The sequence below is a fragment of the Prinia subflava genome, chromosome Z (assembly GCF_021018805.1).
Source record: "Prinia subflava isolate CZ2003 ecotype Zambia chromosome Z, Cam_Psub_1.2, whole genome shotgun sequence".
Lineage (NCBI taxonomy): Eukaryota > Metazoa > Chordata > Aves > Passeriformes > Cisticolidae > Prinia > Prinia subflava.
This window is the reverse complement of record NC_086283.1, coordinates 18,387,177-18,405,164: the sequence shown is the minus strand read 5'-3', so window position 1 is coordinate 18,405,164 and position 17,988 is coordinate 18,387,177. Positions and strand designations below refer to the sequence as shown.

The window sequence follows — 17,988 nt, the reverse complement described above, 5'->3', positions numbered from 1 at the left end:
GATCTACAGCTGTCTTAAACTGTATATGTATTATACATACAAATGTTAATTTGACATCCCTTATCTGCAGATGTTCCCTCAGAGATTTTTGTGAAGCCTTTTCTCCTGGGCTGCTCTTGCAAACAGGGACACAATGTCTATAACAAGCTAGGAAGGTGTTGATTTTTCTGTCTTGTGTTGCTCTGGCTGTCTCATAGATGGCTGAAAGAATAATGCTGGAGGACTACAGAATCTGCAATATCTTAAATTTCCATCTAGGGAGGTAAACTACTTTTGGGTTATGTTCTGAAATCAGCCTGGAAGTGCAATTTCTTTGTTAGTACAAGAGGTTGTCAAAATTCTGTGAGGATCTGCAGGTACAGAACTGCCTTGACTTTGCCTCCAGCTACTTGCAGTGTCTCTCCTACCTGTTAAATGTGCTGCTTATCTCGAGTGGCTGCTGGCAGCAGTGGAGCTTGTGCACCGGAAGGATGTCTGGGGAGAGTGCTTGCTGGAAAAAATGGTGTGCTATCTTGTTTTAGTATTCTGTATTTTGCCCAGAGGAGTTTGAGTGACAAATGCAATATAAGTGTGGAGATGGGGTAGATGATCCTGTTCCAGCTTCTGGCAGAGATTGACAGTACTTAAATGAGAAAGGAAAAAAGTTCTCATACAAGCAGCTCTTAAAATGCATATGGAGTTTCAGAACTTTTTGCTTGTCTGGCTGTCTCTAGGTTAAAAACAAGATTAAGCTTTACTTCATTTTTCTCTGTAATCTCAATAAAAAGGCTTATTTACCAGAGTGGTAAGTGGACATCTTAGTTTTCATCTTAGATTTCAGGATGATAAATTCCATGCTAAGTCCAGGTAAGGAGAATACAGAATAGGTGTAAGGAAAGGTGTTGAGATGTGGTCTGGAAGATGAATGGTTGATGTGCAGATGTCTGTACTGGGTTAGGCTCAGGTGGAGTTTGTTCAGAACAGCCTATCTGGTGCTGCGTTCTAGATTTGTGACCAAAACAGCATTGACAGAAAGAATCCTGGTGCTTCAGCTTTTGCTGAACAGCTCTTCCCAGTCTCCAGGATCTCTGTGTCTTGTGAGCTCCCTCTGGGAGTGAGGTGGGTGGTCTGGAGGTGGGGACACAGCCAGGACAGCTCATCCACAGTGATGAAAGACATTCCAAAACATACCACATCATGCTGTGTATGGGCAGGGCTGCATTTGGCAAGGAGGAGTTTTTTTCCAAATCATCAGGTGCTCAGAAGCTGGGTAGACATTGGCCTGCTGGTGCCAAGCGATGGCTTTGTTTCTTTATTTTCTTTTTTCCCATCGGTTATTACATTGTCTTTGTATCTCAACCACCAAGTTTTTCATGCTTTTGTACTTCTTATTGGCTACATGGTGCTACTGGGAGGGAATGAGCAAGTGGCTGTGTGGGGACTGCGGTCAGTGAGGTCACTGGGACCTGTGAGCTGGGGTCAGTCCTCTCCACTGAGGACTGACTGAATGCTGAGTACTTCAGAATGCTTCTCAAATTCTGTTCCCCCATGAGTTCTAGACCTTAACTCCTGTTCATGACACTGTTTTGTGTCGATTGAGCCAAGTGCAAGAACCAAGTGCTTCCTTTATAATTATTGTTGGTATTGGTGTGCGATATAGGTGGGATTTTTAGCCATGAATGAAAATGTAACATTGGTGATTGTCAGTAGGATTTTCCTGCTTAGGAATAAGTGACGGGGCAAAAGGGAGGGAGAGTGGTTTCATCAGTTCACTGACTTCAGCCAGTTCATCTCCAGACTGACACGGCTCAGTGTCCAGGAGCGATTGGCAGAGGGCTGCACAAGTTTGGGCACAGGGAAGTGCGTGGGCAGAGCTGAAGAGTGCCTCGTGGCTCTGCTGACGCACTCGGGAGTCCAGGAGTCCGTGTTTGTTTTGGAAACCCTTCTGAGAGACCTGGCTGCTCTTTTGTGCAATACTGGGGGTGCTACAGCACTGCAGGCTTCAGGTTCATCAATTACATATTCAGAGGATAAGGTGCAAAAGGGGTGCAAGCTTGCTTTTTCACAGAAAAGGCAGGAGGTTCTACATCCATTAGTGACATTTCAAATGCTTTTTTTAATGTTCAAATACATGAAATAAACTTCTTTATTCTGAAGCAGTAGGTAACACTGTCTTTTTTTCTTTGATTTGTGTGTGTTGTTTTTTTTTGTTTTTTTTTTTAATAGAATATTCAAATAAAAACTTTGGCAGATGATGTGGTAAGGTCTTTGTAACATCTTAATTTGCAATGGTAACTCCATGCTGCATGCTACTTTACTCAATGTTGTGGACAAAATAACATTCTTACAAGGATATTAAGCATTAGATTTCAAAAAATTGAGTGACCATTCCTCAAGATCTTAATTTCTGACTTCAGTTGAAGAAGGCGAATAATGATTTCTGTTTGGAGAAACTTCCTTAAGCACATTTTAAATACTTTAGTAATACCATGGCTGTGTTGAAACTGTTACTCAACAGTTGAAGTGTTATTTCTCTTGACCTTCTCTTTACCAGTAAATGATCTGCAGTGGTTCGTCAGAGTTGGTTGCCACATGATTCAAGTGGAACCATTTTGGATGTTAAATGTGTACTGAATGCCAAAGAACAAGTTTGTATTCAGTAGCAGTAACTTGATTAGGCTGAGTACCTTGAAACTGATTCCAAAGTATTTTTTCAGAAACTTATATCAAAATTGATTTCCTTAAAATTACAGCCTTGTATTATATATATATTTATATATATAAAATAAATTCAGACTGGTTCTTCAGTTAATGATTGTCTGCACATCTGAAATGAGGAAATGGTGTCTAGTAATCACATAGAAGATTCCTTTGTGTCTTTCAAGTGATCTCACCAGTGCAATCTCCTCGAATAAATTTGTTGTTAATAAGTTATACTTGAAACAGATGACCATGTGGTGAAGTCAGATCTTAAATGACTTTTTGTGACTGTTGAATGGTCAACATAAAACTGCATTTGGCTAAATTTGGATACTGCCTTTCAGGCATTGTCATATCCTTGACTTTTTCACCAGGCTATGCCCTAATTTTAGTTTCCAAAAATGTAATTTAAACTTTTTTAATAAGGTAGAAAATGGATTAAAGTGATATTCTTGCTTTATCAAAGACATTAACAGTATCCTTGTAGGTATTGTGGTTCTGTCCACAAATATAAAAATATCTAAGGAAGAAGAAAAACCCTCCTACCACCCCTCCCTCCAAAAAAAAAAAAGCTCAAAAGAAATTCCAAGGGAATGCAGCTTATCTAGGGACACTTTCCTTCAGAAAATTGAGGTATTCTTGTAAGATCTCAAAAATAACAAAAAAAAACAAATAGAAAAACCCAAAGCAACAGAAAAATAATCTTTCTTTTCCATATTCCACAGCTCTTGTTATATTGTCTCCACTCTGGACTTGCTAATCTAAAATGAATCAAAATTTTTGCAAACAAAGTACTCCATCAGACATTTCACACCTCAGGGAGATCTAATTGTAGCCAATATAAATTTTGTTTTACATGTGTTGATGGAGACGACAATAACTGTTCTGAATGATCCTGGTAACCCTACATAAGCTGCTGTTAGATGGGAGCACGTCTTCATAAGGCTGTTGAGTACCTTAAACAAATACAGGAGTATTTGTGGATGCAAAAAGAAAAAAAAATTCTTTGAGGAAAATTGCTATATGCATGATGTTCTCAAAATGAGCATATATATATATATATAAAAAAATATATATATATAAAAATAAAAACAGTTACTAAACAAAAAAATTCGGACTCAATTCAGAATGGAGTTATATGCTATAAATACAACAAAAATGGCCTTATAAGGAAGGTGCTGTTTTTTTCCAATATTAACCCAGTAACTGAGCATGCTTACAGCCCAGGAGGTGGGTATTGGTGTCAGCCCTAACCAGAGAACACCCTGGCAGTGTGTGATGCTTCCACCAACGTCTGGCCATGTGTTTAACCATGGGTGGCTGCTTCTGTGTGAGCAATCCATCACCTGGCTTTCTAAAGCTCGGCACTAATTCCAGGAGTTCCTACTCAAAAACTCTTCAAGGAGTTATGAACTATGCTTGGAGCATTAATTCCTCTACAAACTTTATTTTACTTTAGCAGGATTTTTTTGTAAGCCTGACAAACTTGTGAGTATCTCCTTCCCAACACTGCCTTTTTCAGTTGTCCTCCAAAGACTTCTAGGTGAAGGAGCATTGGACATTCATTGCCTTTGTGGTACCATATTTATTCAGTCTCAGGATAATTAGTAATGGGAGAGAAGATGAGCTGAAGATTTTGAAGTGCTAAGCGTTTAACCTAGCTGGTGCAATTCTGGATCAGTGAGAAATATTTAAATCCCTTTTGCATGTAACCTGTCATGAGTTTCCTTACATGTTAGTCTTTCTGTGCAAAGTAATCTCTGAATATTAGAGTATTTTTACTTACAGTTCAGTTTAACTCTGCTGCTTGAATTAACTAAAAACATGTGTATTGCTGCCATTTAATTGGCTGCTTTTCTCTGTTTCTATTTCTGCTTATTTTTGAATCTCTTTGCAGCGTGACAGAATCACAAGCTTCAGAAAATCGGCAGTGAAAAGAGAGAAGCCTCTCATTCAGCATCCTATTGACTCGCAGCCTTCCATTAGTGAGATCCCACATGCCCAGGCACTTGTTGATGAGCGCTGCATGAACTTATCAGAAAAAGAAGTTATGGATCTCTTTGAAAAAATGATGGTAAGATGTGACTATAGCAGACAGTCCTATTCCACTGGGTAGGTCTGCTCTGTTCAGTGGAGCTTTTGAAGGGTTGGATAAGTGCTAATTAACTCTTGCTTGCTTTGCTTGTTAAGGGATTAGTTTTTAGCTTTTTCAAATAATGTTAATTGAAGCTGATAAGTGCGTCTCACAGAGACCAACAGTTCTGTGACAAGGCTGTTCACCAGTAGTTACTGCATGAACATTGACTGCTCTTAGGTGCCAGTCTGAAATTACTTTGACTTTTAATGGCAAGTCTATTCATGACTAGTAATGACTGCATTGTATTTAATCAGATATTAAGTTAAAGAAATGTCTTAATAGATTTAATCTAGCAGAGCATTTTGACTTTTAGGTTTGTTTTAAATACATCAGTTGGAACAATTTCACCTCTACCCCTTCCACAAGCTAATAATCCATGTAATTACAGCCTTCTGATTAGATAGGGCAGTAATGGTGTCCGCTGTGATCAGATTTCACTAAAAATACAGAAACACCACAAGAGTTGACACCTAGCATGAACTTGAGGTGTAGAATTGTTGTGCTTGTCTTCTAGTTTTACTTCTTGAGCCAAATTTCACAAATGTTAACTACCCTTGATGCAATTTAAATTTTGGCTATGTCTCAAAAGTAGTGAACCTATGAGGTGACATAATTAAATGTGAAAATCAGGTAGGGCAAAATCAAACACACGCAGATCAACTGAGAAAAAGTCACTTCTGTTTGTTTGAAAACAAATTGTTTAACAAAAGTAGCTTTAAAAGAACAAAGACTAATGAAAATCCTGAGATATTATTCCTGATGTTTTGTGGTCTGTTCCTTTGCAGGAAGACATGAACCTGAATGAGGAACGTAAAGCTCCTTTACGAGACAAAGATTTGAGCACGAAACGTGAGATGGTTGTCCAGTACATTTCTGCAACTGCCAAATCCGTAAGTACTCACCCCTCCACACAGGGCACACCTGAGGAAGGTGCTTTGATTTGTATCTTAGGCTTTTCAAGCTTGAAACTCAAATCTTTTTGTCTGGATTTATCTAAGAGTGGTAGGAAAAAATAAGTGTATACTTACTAACACACTTGTAAATGCTTGCAGCTGCATCTGAGTAGTTAGCTTGCATTTCCCTTGCTGGGCAATGTAAAAACTTGAACCTTTCTTGGAAACTATAAGAAATTGCAAATGCGATGATGTAGAGTCTTGGATGGAACCTGAGCATATTTCTCTGCAATTCATCTTAAGAATTTTTGGTACCTGAAGTTTGACTTTGTGGTTTCAGTAGCAATGTATGTACTAGGCTCCTTTAGTGAAAAGATGGTCTTAAAACCAGTTTCAAATTACATTTTGAATAGAAAAAACATTTTGACTTTTCACTGATGTTCATTATTCTGTGTAATTTAATTGACTGATTAACCCTTCATGCAGAGTTGTTGAAGTCTGGCTTCTTTAAGGTGCAAGAAGTGTAAGGAAACGACTGGATTCCCCAACATTTTTGGGGTGGAGAAATACCATTTCAAGTAGTGAAGAGCTGCAGTTTATTTTATGCAGTTGAACTGTTCATACTAATTAGTTATAAAATACACCAGCAATGCTTTGTGTGTGTTAAAAGTTCAAAATAGAGAAATAAGTAAAGATTATGTTGGTCTCTGTCTAAGGAATCTTTAAGTGTGGACTGCAAGCAGTACAGTTGACTTCTTCCTTGTTAACCTTGAAAATCAGCTCTGCAGAGTTAATTTTCAAAAATTAAGATGACAATGACATGCAATTATTATGCAAATGCCTTGCATGAAACATTATAAACTTCAATGAGGAAAAGCTTGTGTTATAATGGTGATGAAATGGTAATGAAAATAGTGATTTAAGTTCTGAAAGGAGTGATGTTCCTGCATGAGTTCATCTTAAACAAAACCCACAGTCCTTTAGTGTGTGCTGGAAGGAATCCAGTGCTTTAAGCATGGTCTAACTAAATGTACAAATTACAGGAGAATTATTCAAGTTTATGCGGTGAATCTTATGAACCATGAGCTAGACTGTCTTTGGGAACTGTTAATTATGCTTCGTAAGGTTTTTATCTTCACTTGATGATCAATATTAAATCTGAAATTTTTCTTAGTATGCAAAAATACTTTATTGAAGCAATAGAAAGTGGAAGTATTTGCATTTTTTCCCACAAAGTAGTTGAACAATGGTGATGTCTCTCAGGTACACTGCTATTGAAATGTAGCTGCCTCAAGCCCCAGAACTGTGCAGCTGATTAAGGGAAGCATGGCTACCATTGCATGGCTCACTGCTGAAATTTTGCTGCATTGCATTGCTTCCCATGTGTGCTGCAGCATGGGAAACTTTAAAGAACCGTCAAAATATACTAACAATTTAAAACCAAGTCATTCTAAAAGGTCCCTGTACGTGAATGTGCACTTTGGGCTTAAGTCAGCACAAGTGTGGATGTTTTTCACATATGAAAAGTGTTTTTCCTGTAGGAAAAACAGCTCATATTGAAGTCTGTGTGCTTCAGTACGTCCTCCTTGCAATTGAATCACAGCATTTGAATGGAATGTTTCAGAAATATACCTTACCTTTCTGTAGCGTGTTATCCTAATTTAACTTTTAAATGGTTGGCATCTTGATTGTTTAACAAAAATCTAAAATGCAGAGGTTAACTTTAAAATGTTGATTGGGATCTTACAGTAGCACAAAACCTCATTTTCACTTGTAATTTCATCTTCTGTTTAGTGCAACTACTATTCTGCTCAATGAATTCAAACCCTAATCAATCTTTACTGCATCATGAATTGTCAAACTTTCTTTTCTTTGGGATTGTCTTCCATGAAAATGCTGGTTGCATTCAAAATTATCTATCTTTAAATTTTCTACCTCTTTCTTTTGTCACAGATATTTCTGTCTTCCTTATTTACCCTGAAAATACTTGGACCTTCTGCTTAGAGCTCACAAAACACATTTAACAGTTGATGTGACTTTTCTTGCAGTTCATTTCATATCTGTTTTAATTAGGCTTTTGAGCTCCCTCCCTTCATGTGAAAATACCACTCTCATTTGCTGATGTTGTCTTAACCAAATTATTTTAAATTTGGTGCTTCATTTTCTCTGCCTGTGTGCTGTCTGCAGCATGTTGACCGTGATTTTCTGAAACACTTGTCTTCAGAGTTCTGAAAAAGGAACTTTGGGTTTCACTGGGTGAAGAAAGTTTTTCCTTGGGTGTGGAGGACATGTAGAAGATGATGAGCTGGATGCTTTCATGGGAAGTGATTTTCTATGGTTCTTGTTTCTTCTCTTACTTGAAGAGAAAGATTGTTGACCATGGAAATTATATCTGAGAACTGGTGAAGGATTGAGATTCCGTTTCAGAGCTGAACCTGGTGACATTTTGTGCTGTACTGAATAATTGAACATTTGTGAGAGGAGAAGATAGTAAATTAGGAGAAGAGATTGTCTGGTGATGGCAATCCCTTCTTGTGCTTCTAGAGCAAACTTCTTCAGGAAGAGAAGTGTTGATTATGAAAGACTTGCAGGGACTTTTGTTTCCAAGAGAGTTCCTGAAGGAGTAATGGAAGAGATAGGAGTAGAAAATGAAGCAGGTAGAGGCGGAACAGCTACAGTTCAGATCTCAGAACCAAACCAGCTGGTGATCAGATAAAAGTGGTTATTCAGTGAACTGGCTGCTGTCAGACTGCAGCAGGTGAGCTGAGGAGGAGAGGCTGTGCTGTTGGAGCAGATGTCCATTGTCCTGGTGTTCCCAGGAATGTGGCCATTTGTACAGGGTGACAGAACAGGGCACAGATATGCAGCCTTCCTGCAGCTTCCTCTGGGGAAGTCAACTTTTTGTTCATGAACAGAAAGATGCTGTTCCATGGTAAAGAGAAGATGGCATTCCGAAAATCACTGTTTAATTATCCATGTAGTTAAAAGCATCCATACCAAGCAGTTGAATAAAAATGTCATGTGAGATTTTCTGAAATGCAAGTTGGAGTTATAACTGTAGGCTATGTTTTTGATTACAAAAACTTAATTAAATTCAGTGGTGACATCATCTAAACAGATCAAAAGCTCCATAATAAAAGCAGTTGTTATACATACAAGGAAGTCATTATGCCATTTTGTTCTCAGTGTCATATATAAAGTATTTGACCTGATAATTTTAACAAATTACATAATTAGTCTTTCAAGATGTAGTTGTCAAGACAGGTATTTAGTTATTTGTTGGTAAATGTGTCAAATACTGATGATTCAGCAGCAGAATATAAGAATTGGAAATTGTTGCTCCTGTCGTAGAGCTACTGTTTTTGGGTTGAGAAGCTCTAATCCCTAAACAGATTGATAAAGTAATACAAGAATGTAACTACTACTAATGATAAAACACTGAATATGTGTGTGCAACTACATCCTACTAAGTACTGTGCTGTGTTTATTTATGTATTATTATTCTTTTTTACACAATAACCTCTCTTGGCTGACCACTGCATGCAGATAGTCGGAAGTAAAGTTCCGGTGAGTACGAACATGAGAGTTTTGTTTTCTCTTATGAACTTCCCTTTTTAGAGATTAGGCTGGAGTATTTTGGACTTTTATGTGGATTTTGAAAGTTCAGTGGATGCAACCGAATCCTTGTTTTATCAAAATAATTGTCAACCACCTCAATCATGTTTGTTTTACCAGTATGAGATCATTGATAACACTTCTGAGGGATTTCTTCAAGTCTTCAAGAATCTATTTCCAAATACTTCAAACTCACTGAGCTCCTCTCTTCATTGTGAGCAACAAATATCATTGAAGCTTGTCTTGCTTTTTATTGAAGGCAGGCACTTTAAATTTTAAATTGACAGTATTTGGCTTACTTCATTCTGTTTAGATGTGGAAATTTTGGTGTCCTAATTGTTATTATTTGTAGCTTGTCTTGGAAATGCCAACTTCAGCAGATCAATGTGAGAATAAGATTAATTTAGAGGATTCAGGAGGTCAGTAAGTTTAAGATGAGATCACTGAGAGCATAACTTTTCTCTTATTAAGGACTCATTTACATTTTGTGTTGTCTTGATTGAATTCAAATATTATAAACAAATATTTGGGATGTAATTTGTTGGAGTGAGTTCAGCAAGGTTTTGTTTCCTGGAAAGAGAAGGGTTTTTGGGGAATAGTTACATATGGATCTTAAATAGTGGTTGAAAGCAAAGATGTTCTTTTGAATTATGGATGGACTTTTTTTTTGATTATAGCCAAAAGAGGCTTTTCAGGTACAGCAAGGATTTCTACTTGGGTCATATTCAGTAATTAAATTCTGTAGTAAAAATAATAGAGAACAATCTGTGACTTAAAACTGTCTAATCATCACCTCAGATGAAGTTAGGATTTTATTCTACACATTATATTCTTACATATTTTTCTCCTGGCTTTGTTTTATTCAGAGTGTCCTTTAAAGAGACCTTTATGTTTACCAGTACTTTTTAGTTTTGTATACGCTATTGGTTCTTCCACTGACTGAGGAAAATACCTTCCATGTGCTTATGTATTTAAGGGTCCTTGATTTTTGAGGGGACAAATGATTAATTTTACAGTTCAGCATGTTAAAACTAGTTTAAAATAATCTCTGCTGCTGTGTAATTCCTTAATGTGTGAATTAGCCTGAACAGCTGCTTTGTGAAGAGGTTATTTTATAAAGGAAGCTGATATTCCCACAATGCGGAGTAGGGTAGGGGAGAAATTCTAAGATGTTTTCTTTCCCATGCCTTTGAGTTCAGAGCCTGATAGAGAGCAAGAACAGCTCTGCATTAGAAGCATGTTTTTGTGCACATAACTTGCTAAATACTAAAATAAGAAATGCTGTGCCTGGAGTATGGCTTCTGCATATTATTGCTTAACAAGCACTTGCCACCTCCATGTGCTTCTTCCAGGATTCATCCTTAGGAACTGTTTGCTTCTGCCCGCACTTCCTTGAAGCTGTTTCCTTAAAGATTTACAGAGGAATTTTTTGACGTTCCTGGTAGTGCTGTTGACTTGTAGAGATTGCAGAGAAGAGGGAACTTGGGAGCTTGAACTTACTTGAATTTTGCATGGGATCCTCAACACTGGTGGGACTGCTGTGTGTGGTGCAGGCTGTCATTTGAGCTGGCATCAACAAATCATTCTCTGCCGTAATTGTAACATGGTGAAGGTGACTGGTCAGAAAACAATGTTTAGATTTTTCATTCTTAAGCATTGGTTTAATCTCTTAACATTCTAAGTGGCACCCAACTCTCTTCAGTTTCTTTCTTCTTCCCTTTTGCTTTCATCTTTATTAAATGTTCTCCTGTAAAACATTTTTCACTGAGACGTTATACCTCAAAGTAAATAAGAAATGTTTGTGTTAAAATCTGATCCGTATAAAGGCATAGCAATACTTTAAGATAGTATTCCAATCAAACTCTATTTGAATAGGGAAATAAAAGAAGTAGCACCTGGTTCAGCATTCAAGTTAGCATGGCTAGAGGTAAATGTGGATTGAGACTGAGACACAGATTGCAGGAAATAACAGAAAATAATCCTGGTAAGATGAAAATTCTCTGAAAGACTTCAAGAATGGATTTTTATGAGCTGTTTTGAGTGACCATCCATTTTGAAGAGAGGAGAAAAACAAGGAAGAGGAGTTGTTTCCTTATTGCTGTGCAGTTAAAGGTGCTTTTTCAAAGAACCAGTGGAAAAATGTGCCTGTCCTGCAAGCCATGGGAATGAGCCTTAGCAGAGTACACTTCCAGTTCTTTGAACTATTTTTGAGGGAGTCATGGGTCTTCTAAAAATAAGGGACTAAGCAGAGCAGAGGTGCTTCAGTAATGGCCTGGATGGCACAGAAGGAGGAGGCAGCAAGATCCCACCTTGGTTTAAATACAAAAAAATTAGTAGCAAAGACTTCAGGTTGCCCCAGCCTGAGCTGGAATCTCCTTTGGAGCTTGCAGCAGACTGCAGTGGAAGGCCAAACTCATCTCTTGAAAAAAACCACTGTCTTGCATTCTAGAGTACTTTTCAGGGTCTAGCTTAACAGGCAATGGCTGTGATTGAAATTGCCATTGTCTCACCTCTGTGCATTTTGTGGCTCTCAGCTGCATTTCTGTTCTCTTCCTTTACCATTTGGAGAATGGCTGAAATACAATTTGTGCTCACTTAGATCTATATTGTGTAGATGATGTGTACTTTTTACACTTAAAATCTTTTCTGATTTCCATCCATCCAACAGGTGGAATAAAGCTGTTCCTTTTTCTCAGTTCTGTACCTTATGGTCCTTCAGAGCGATGATTTTTCTGAATTTTGATGGGTTTTGATATAGTAATCTGATTTACAAGCAGCTCCTACCCTTATAAATATAATCCCCACCCATTTATTCCTTTTTCTTTTGGTGGAAGAGCGTCTCTTTGTTTAGGATGTTGATGGTGACTGATTGTAGTCCCTTTATAGCCTTCTTACTCATGTTGCTTTGGTCCTTTGTTATGTACCTGGCATGTGATGCCCAGCTAAAGGTACTTTGCATGTCAGCAAGGAACATCCTGAAAGCTGACAGTGCAGTGCGGAAGACCCTGTTGTCTCACTGCCATCACAGTCTGTCCTGATTTTATTCTGAATCTGAAAGTGTATTGTGAACTCAGTTCTGTTTTGTGCCTTGAATCTGCTAGGTTAAAGTCATTAACTTAAATTTAGCCAAGTCATTTTGTCATCAGCCATATTTAGTGTATGTTTGGAAAATGAGCGGTAAGAATTTGAAGAGTGCAAACCAGAAACTTTGTAAGAAGTGGAGCTTTGTGAAAGAGAGATGATTTGAATATTTGTCGTGGAAGTGATACAATTAAAACCAAATGCGTATAAATCCTCTTCTAGGACAGGCACTTGATCTTGCCTTTACACCTATGACATCTTTATCAGGTTCTCTTCAGCAGACTCTTCAGAGCTAAGGAGCTTTAGGAGCTGCAAATGAATCAAAACCACTCTTGTGAGATAAGCTTACTGCAAGTTGTCAGAGCTGTACAAAAGATTAGTTGCACCTTTTGGAAAAACATTTTGTCTTGTTCATGGGTTTGAATACTATAGCTCTAAAAACTGATATCCAGGTATTTTAATAGTGAAATACTGTGTAAGTAGTTATTTCATGGTGGCACTTCAGCAGGAGAGACCTCTTTCTCAAATCTCCCGTATGATTTTTTTGGGGCAAACAAGATTCTCTAGAGATCTCTGTTAGGGACCAAACATGGACTATGGTACAGCAAAAAATTGGCTCATGAAGTTGCATGAACTGAGTTTTTTCTGTGTCTCTCTTTATGATTGTTTCCAATACAGTGTTGTGAAGTAGATGTTTAATAAACTCTCATTAAATATCTTAATACAGCTGAATGATAGAATTAAATTTTATTTTCAATTTGTAGTATATGCACTTTTAGTCAGAGAAGTGAAAAAAGATTCCAGCAAAAATAGTTATTCTTGTGATGTAAAACCAAATGTATTAAACACTGATGACAAATCAAAGTCAGGTGTCTTGAATACTTTAACTATGATTTGAAAATTCCTGTGGAACTATTAGTCTTTTGTTTTATCATCTAAACACCGTTTGATCACTAGAACACTCAGCAGCATTCTGCCTTCTGTGATAGGGTGGACTAAAAAACAGCAAGCATGAATGTACCCTGTCCTCACAAGAATATATCCATGAACTGAGATCTGGAATTTCAGATGAAAAACTTCTTAATTGCCTGGAGTCTTTGAGAGTGTCTCTAACCAGCAATCCAGTCAGGTAAGCAGAGCAATTCCTGCAGTAGTTTTCATCATACTGTTTTTGCTGAGCAGGAGAGTTGTGAGCTTTGGGGTGGTTTTTTTTTTTTTTTGAAACCGGAGTTATTATGCTAATGTTTGTTGACAGGAGAGCAGTGTTCTCAGCACCCTGGATAAGGATAAGTGAAATCTTTGCAACCGCCTGCAATAGCTCCTCCTGTTTCACTGTGGCTTTCAGCAGTTTGTAGTTGTTGGAACTGTTTGCCTTCGTGGCTGATCAGATCTTTTGGGAAGTGAGACCAAAAGTGGAGCCCATGAAGGGATGAACAAGCAGTAATGGTGCAAGTTTGGAATTGATTAAGAAATAATTAAAAACATTTTTCTTTGGGTTTTTTTTCCAGCTGGGTTAACAATTTTGGACATGAAGGCCTTGGACTTCTGTTGGATGCATTGGAAAAGCTTCTGGACAAGAAACAGTAAGGACCTGGATCATTTGAAGGGAGGGGTGGGGAGTTTGTGAAGATTTTCCTTATGTGATTTTCCTTATTCCTTTCAAGGCAAGAAAGTATTGATAAGAAGAATCAACATAAACTTATCCAGTGCCTCAAAGCATTTATGAACAATAAAGTAAGTATTATTTTAAATCCACATACTTCTAGCATGATTGGTTTTTGTTGAGTTCAAGATGTATATGGCATGTTAAATGTTGGAGGGGGAAGGAAAGCTTGTATATCCAGTGTTTAACTCTTCAGAAATGCAGGTCTTAAACTTAGCGTAACTTCTCTTGAGAGTCTTCTTCAGGAGTCTTTCTGCGTTTTTTCTTAATTTTGTTAAACACTGTTGATCTTTGGAAGTAAAATATTTGATAAAGGGAGGATGATAGTATAAACTTAAGGTAAGGGAATTTGGAAATTAATTACTTGGAAATTGAAAAAAAAAAACCCCAGCTTTCCAAATTCAAATTCCAATATGTGATTCTTAATATAATGTAGTTTGCACCTGATTTAAATTGAGTAGGATTTGATATCTTTTTAGCTGCAGTTTTAAAGTTGATAGGTCATGGGTAACATATTAGGTCGATTTGTTTCTAACACAGGTTACTGAGGTTTACAGAGTGTGAGTACCTTCTAGAAGCTGATGTGTTAAACTTGTAAATTTGCTTTATTCATAGCAAAATCTGAAATCTTGTATTTATGTATCCTCCCCAGCAAATAAAAGTGCTTAAAATTACTTATAATTACTTTTATTCAGTTTAGAAAAATCTTACAGAAGAGCTTGTCTAATGAAGTAGAAGAAAAGCAGATTTTTCATACTTTTGAGGTGTTTCAGGTGTTTATCTTTTGAAGTGTATTGATTTTACAAGGTTCTGGTGTCCTCTGAGGAGCTGAATCTCTCTCCTTCAGGATAAACCCTCAAATGAGGGACTGGGGACACTGACCTGTGTCCCCAAGCATTGATTGCCGGGGATTTTGGTGAAGTTTTGGAAGAGTGTGGCCAAACCCCCTCTGGGTGGGAGGAATTGTGAGAATCCCTCAGAATCTTAAGTTGGTGATGAGTATCCAAGGCAAGCACAAACTTTTTACCATGAGCTTTTTGTTTCTCCCAGTATGGCTTGCAGAGGATTCTAGGGGATGAAAGAAGTCTCTTGCTGTTGTCGAGAGCAATCGATCCAAAGCAGCCACACATGATGACTGAGACAGTGAAAATACTTTCTGCTATCTGCATTGTTGGAGAGGAAAACATGTAAGTGAGATATGGAAACCCTTTTTTGTGCTCCTGAGTTGTTAATTTGAACACAGGTGAAAAAAGTTGTCAGTGAAACAAATGTAACCTATGAAGTTGTTAATAATGTGGTTTAAAATTAGAGACTTCACCTGTTGTGTGGCCTTAATTCAGTATTAAACCAAAGAAAAGCAACCGAGCAGAGACATATACATGTGGGTGAAGAGGAAGGTCTGAAAGGGCAAATCACGGCTCTACCACAGGAACAAGAAGTTTACATTTACAACTGGGCTTTGCAAAAGTTCAACTTGGAGTTGTTTAGCACTTGCCCATGAGATTTTTAAAATAAGGATAATCAGTTGGCATATGGTTCCTGTACATTCACCATTGTCTTTATTTACTGAAGGCTAAAATGGGCAAACTCCATGTCTTCTATGCAATAAATAGATTAAAACATTTTGATTTCTGAAAGGACAATTTATTAGAATTTCCAGATATCAACTGTTATCAAGTGCACAGTCTTGTGAAGGTGGGGACTTTTCCCCCCTCATTAGCTGTGTCTTAGCTGAAATAGTAATGTAGAGAGTTATTCACCTTTTTTTCTTATTTCAACATTAATCTTGTAGACATTAACACTTGGTTCTTGGATTATTTTCAACTTTCAGTAGATAAATGCATTTAAACTCAGTGCACTAAAGTCTTGAGTTTTGTGACTAGTGGGCTGAGTATGTTTAAAATGAACAAGTTGGCTGTGCTATGCTCTTTTGACATTTTGTCTTTCTCTTAGTCTGGACAAGCTTTTAGGTGCTATAACAACTGCTGCTGAAAGGCACAGCAGGGAGGAGCGTTTCTCTCAGATTGTTGAAGGCCTGGAGAACCACGAGTTCATCCAGCTGCAGGTGAGTTTGCCTTTGTGTGCTTCAGCTGAAAGGCTGGAGTACTGTGTATTGCTTGGTGGTCTTTACAGAGAATATCTTTTAGTGCCATTAATCCAGTAAAAAGAGAAGAGATAAATACCAGTAGCCTATTGGTGCTAGGTTTTCTACTTGTTAGTGATGGGAGTCCAAGGAACTCACTTCCTGTCCCAAAAATAGGATTAAGAAATCTTGACGTTAGTAAAGAGAGTAACTGTTTCCTTCCCTGGATGCCAGGTGCCATGTTCAGGTAGTAGATCTGTTCCTAGTGCTGGTACTTTAGGCAGCAGTACCTGTAGCCTCTCAAATATCCAGACAAATGCTAATGATGGCAGGAGTGCCCATTTTTGGCAGGGTTCCTTTTGGGATGAGTGAGGTGCAGCAGGGTATTTTTGGTACTTTTGTCAGCAAAGACTCTGCTTTCCTTGCTGTTTGTGTTCAGCATGTGCCGTTCATCAGCCATTAGTGCGTCTCTGGGGGTAATCTAGTGAGCTTTCAAAATTATTTTTATACAATAATAAATAATCTGTGCCAGTGGTTTTTACTAAGTCATGACTTGGATCATATTCATTGCTGCTTAATGTGTCTGTGGATAGAAGTTTTCATGCTCTGTGAGCACCAGAGTTTTGGTTAGTATTAAGATGTAAGCTTTTTTTGTTGGGATTGGTTGGGAGTTTTTGGTACTGCCATTTTTGCATAGAGGCCAGGTGGCTGAGTATCCTGATAAAGGATGACTTTGACTTTTTACCTTGTCATAATAGAGTAGTTATGCACATTTTGTACTAAAATTTATTTTTCAGCTACCTTGACTGAAAGATATGGAAAAGTACAGGCAGGGCAGGTATTCTTGGGGTGCCTTTTCCCAGTCTTGGGTGAAATACACATCAGCTGTATTTGCCTTAATGCTGTGTTTACGATCAGCACCTCTTGTTTCAGAACTGATGAGTTAATGATGTCCAATAAGTTTCTATAAATGACATTCTAATGTTAATAGTACTATCACTGAAGAATTCATTCTGGAGTTGTCTCCTACTCCATGACCTTGTTGATTTAAGGCAAACAACAACCACCACCCACCATTCCTGCCAGCCTCCCTCTCCTAAAGCTCCCTGATACCTCAGTGAAGGCACAATTGGAAGACTCATTACCTTGTTCCTGACAAAATCCTTCTTTGCTGGTAATGTATTAGCACAAGCCATTAAGGCAGAATCTCTCTGGCAGAAGCAATCAGAGCAGATGGCACCTCTTCTCTCTATTAATTTCAGATTGGACATGTACTTTGGCTTGTTAAGTCATGTCATAGTAGTAAAATAACAAGAATCATTCAAGCAAGCACGATGATACTGCATTATCTGAAGATGCAGCTCTAGCAAGAGAGTGCCTTTGAAAGGGTATTTTAATAGAAATTTGACACTCCATAAGGTGTTCTATTAAAGCTAAATAGTGAATGTAATTAAAACAGTAAGGTGCTTTTTATCTGACTTTTTTCCTCTGCAGCTATTGATTTTTTTTGTCCTACTCTAAAGCTACTTCTATTTGCAGTTAACATCTTTTACCAAACTTGTTTCCCTTGAGTCCCATTTTCATCTTTTAATGTGGATCAGCACTTTTGGCATTGTGCTGTTGTCTACCTGTTTCCAAATAAATCAATTAAAGTACACAGCTGTTCAATTAAAGCATTAGCCACTACCCTGAGACCTCAGGCATTCTGCAGAAGTGCTCTGCAGGAATGGAAAAAACACCTGTTGAGGTGACTAATTTGGGTATGGGTGTTTATTGGGTGGCTCTGATGTAGAGTTTAAGTTTTTAGTTATTGTAGAACCAGTTCATTTTCAAACTG

At 37.8% G+C, this 17,988-nt stretch overlaps 1 protein-coding gene across 1 annotated transcript in view; it reads left to right on the top strand.

Moving 5' to 3' along the window:
- The window catches only part of DIAPH2 (diaphanous related formin 2), a 170,964-nt gene that overhangs the window by 13,974 nt on the left and 139,002 nt on the right, over nucleotides 1-17,988 (top strand). Inside the window, exons 2-10 of the mRNA XM_063423750.1 lie at nucleotides 2,206-2,238; nucleotides 4,577-4,753; nucleotides 5,602-5,706; nucleotides 9,256-9,276; nucleotides 13,395-13,534; nucleotides 13,914-13,988; nucleotides 14,070-14,139; nucleotides 15,119-15,255; nucleotides 16,022-16,133. Of these exons, the coding sequence (XP_063279820.1) occupies nucleotides 2,206-2,238; nucleotides 4,577-4,753; nucleotides 5,602-5,706; nucleotides 9,256-9,276; nucleotides 13,395-13,534; nucleotides 13,914-13,988; nucleotides 14,070-14,139; nucleotides 15,119-15,255; nucleotides 16,022-16,133 (870 nt within the window). The remainder of the gene's footprint in view (nucleotides 1-2,205; nucleotides 2,239-4,576; nucleotides 4,754-5,601; nucleotides 5,707-9,255; nucleotides 9,277-13,394; nucleotides 13,535-13,913; nucleotides 13,989-14,069; nucleotides 14,140-15,118; nucleotides 15,256-16,021; nucleotides 16,134-17,988) is intronic.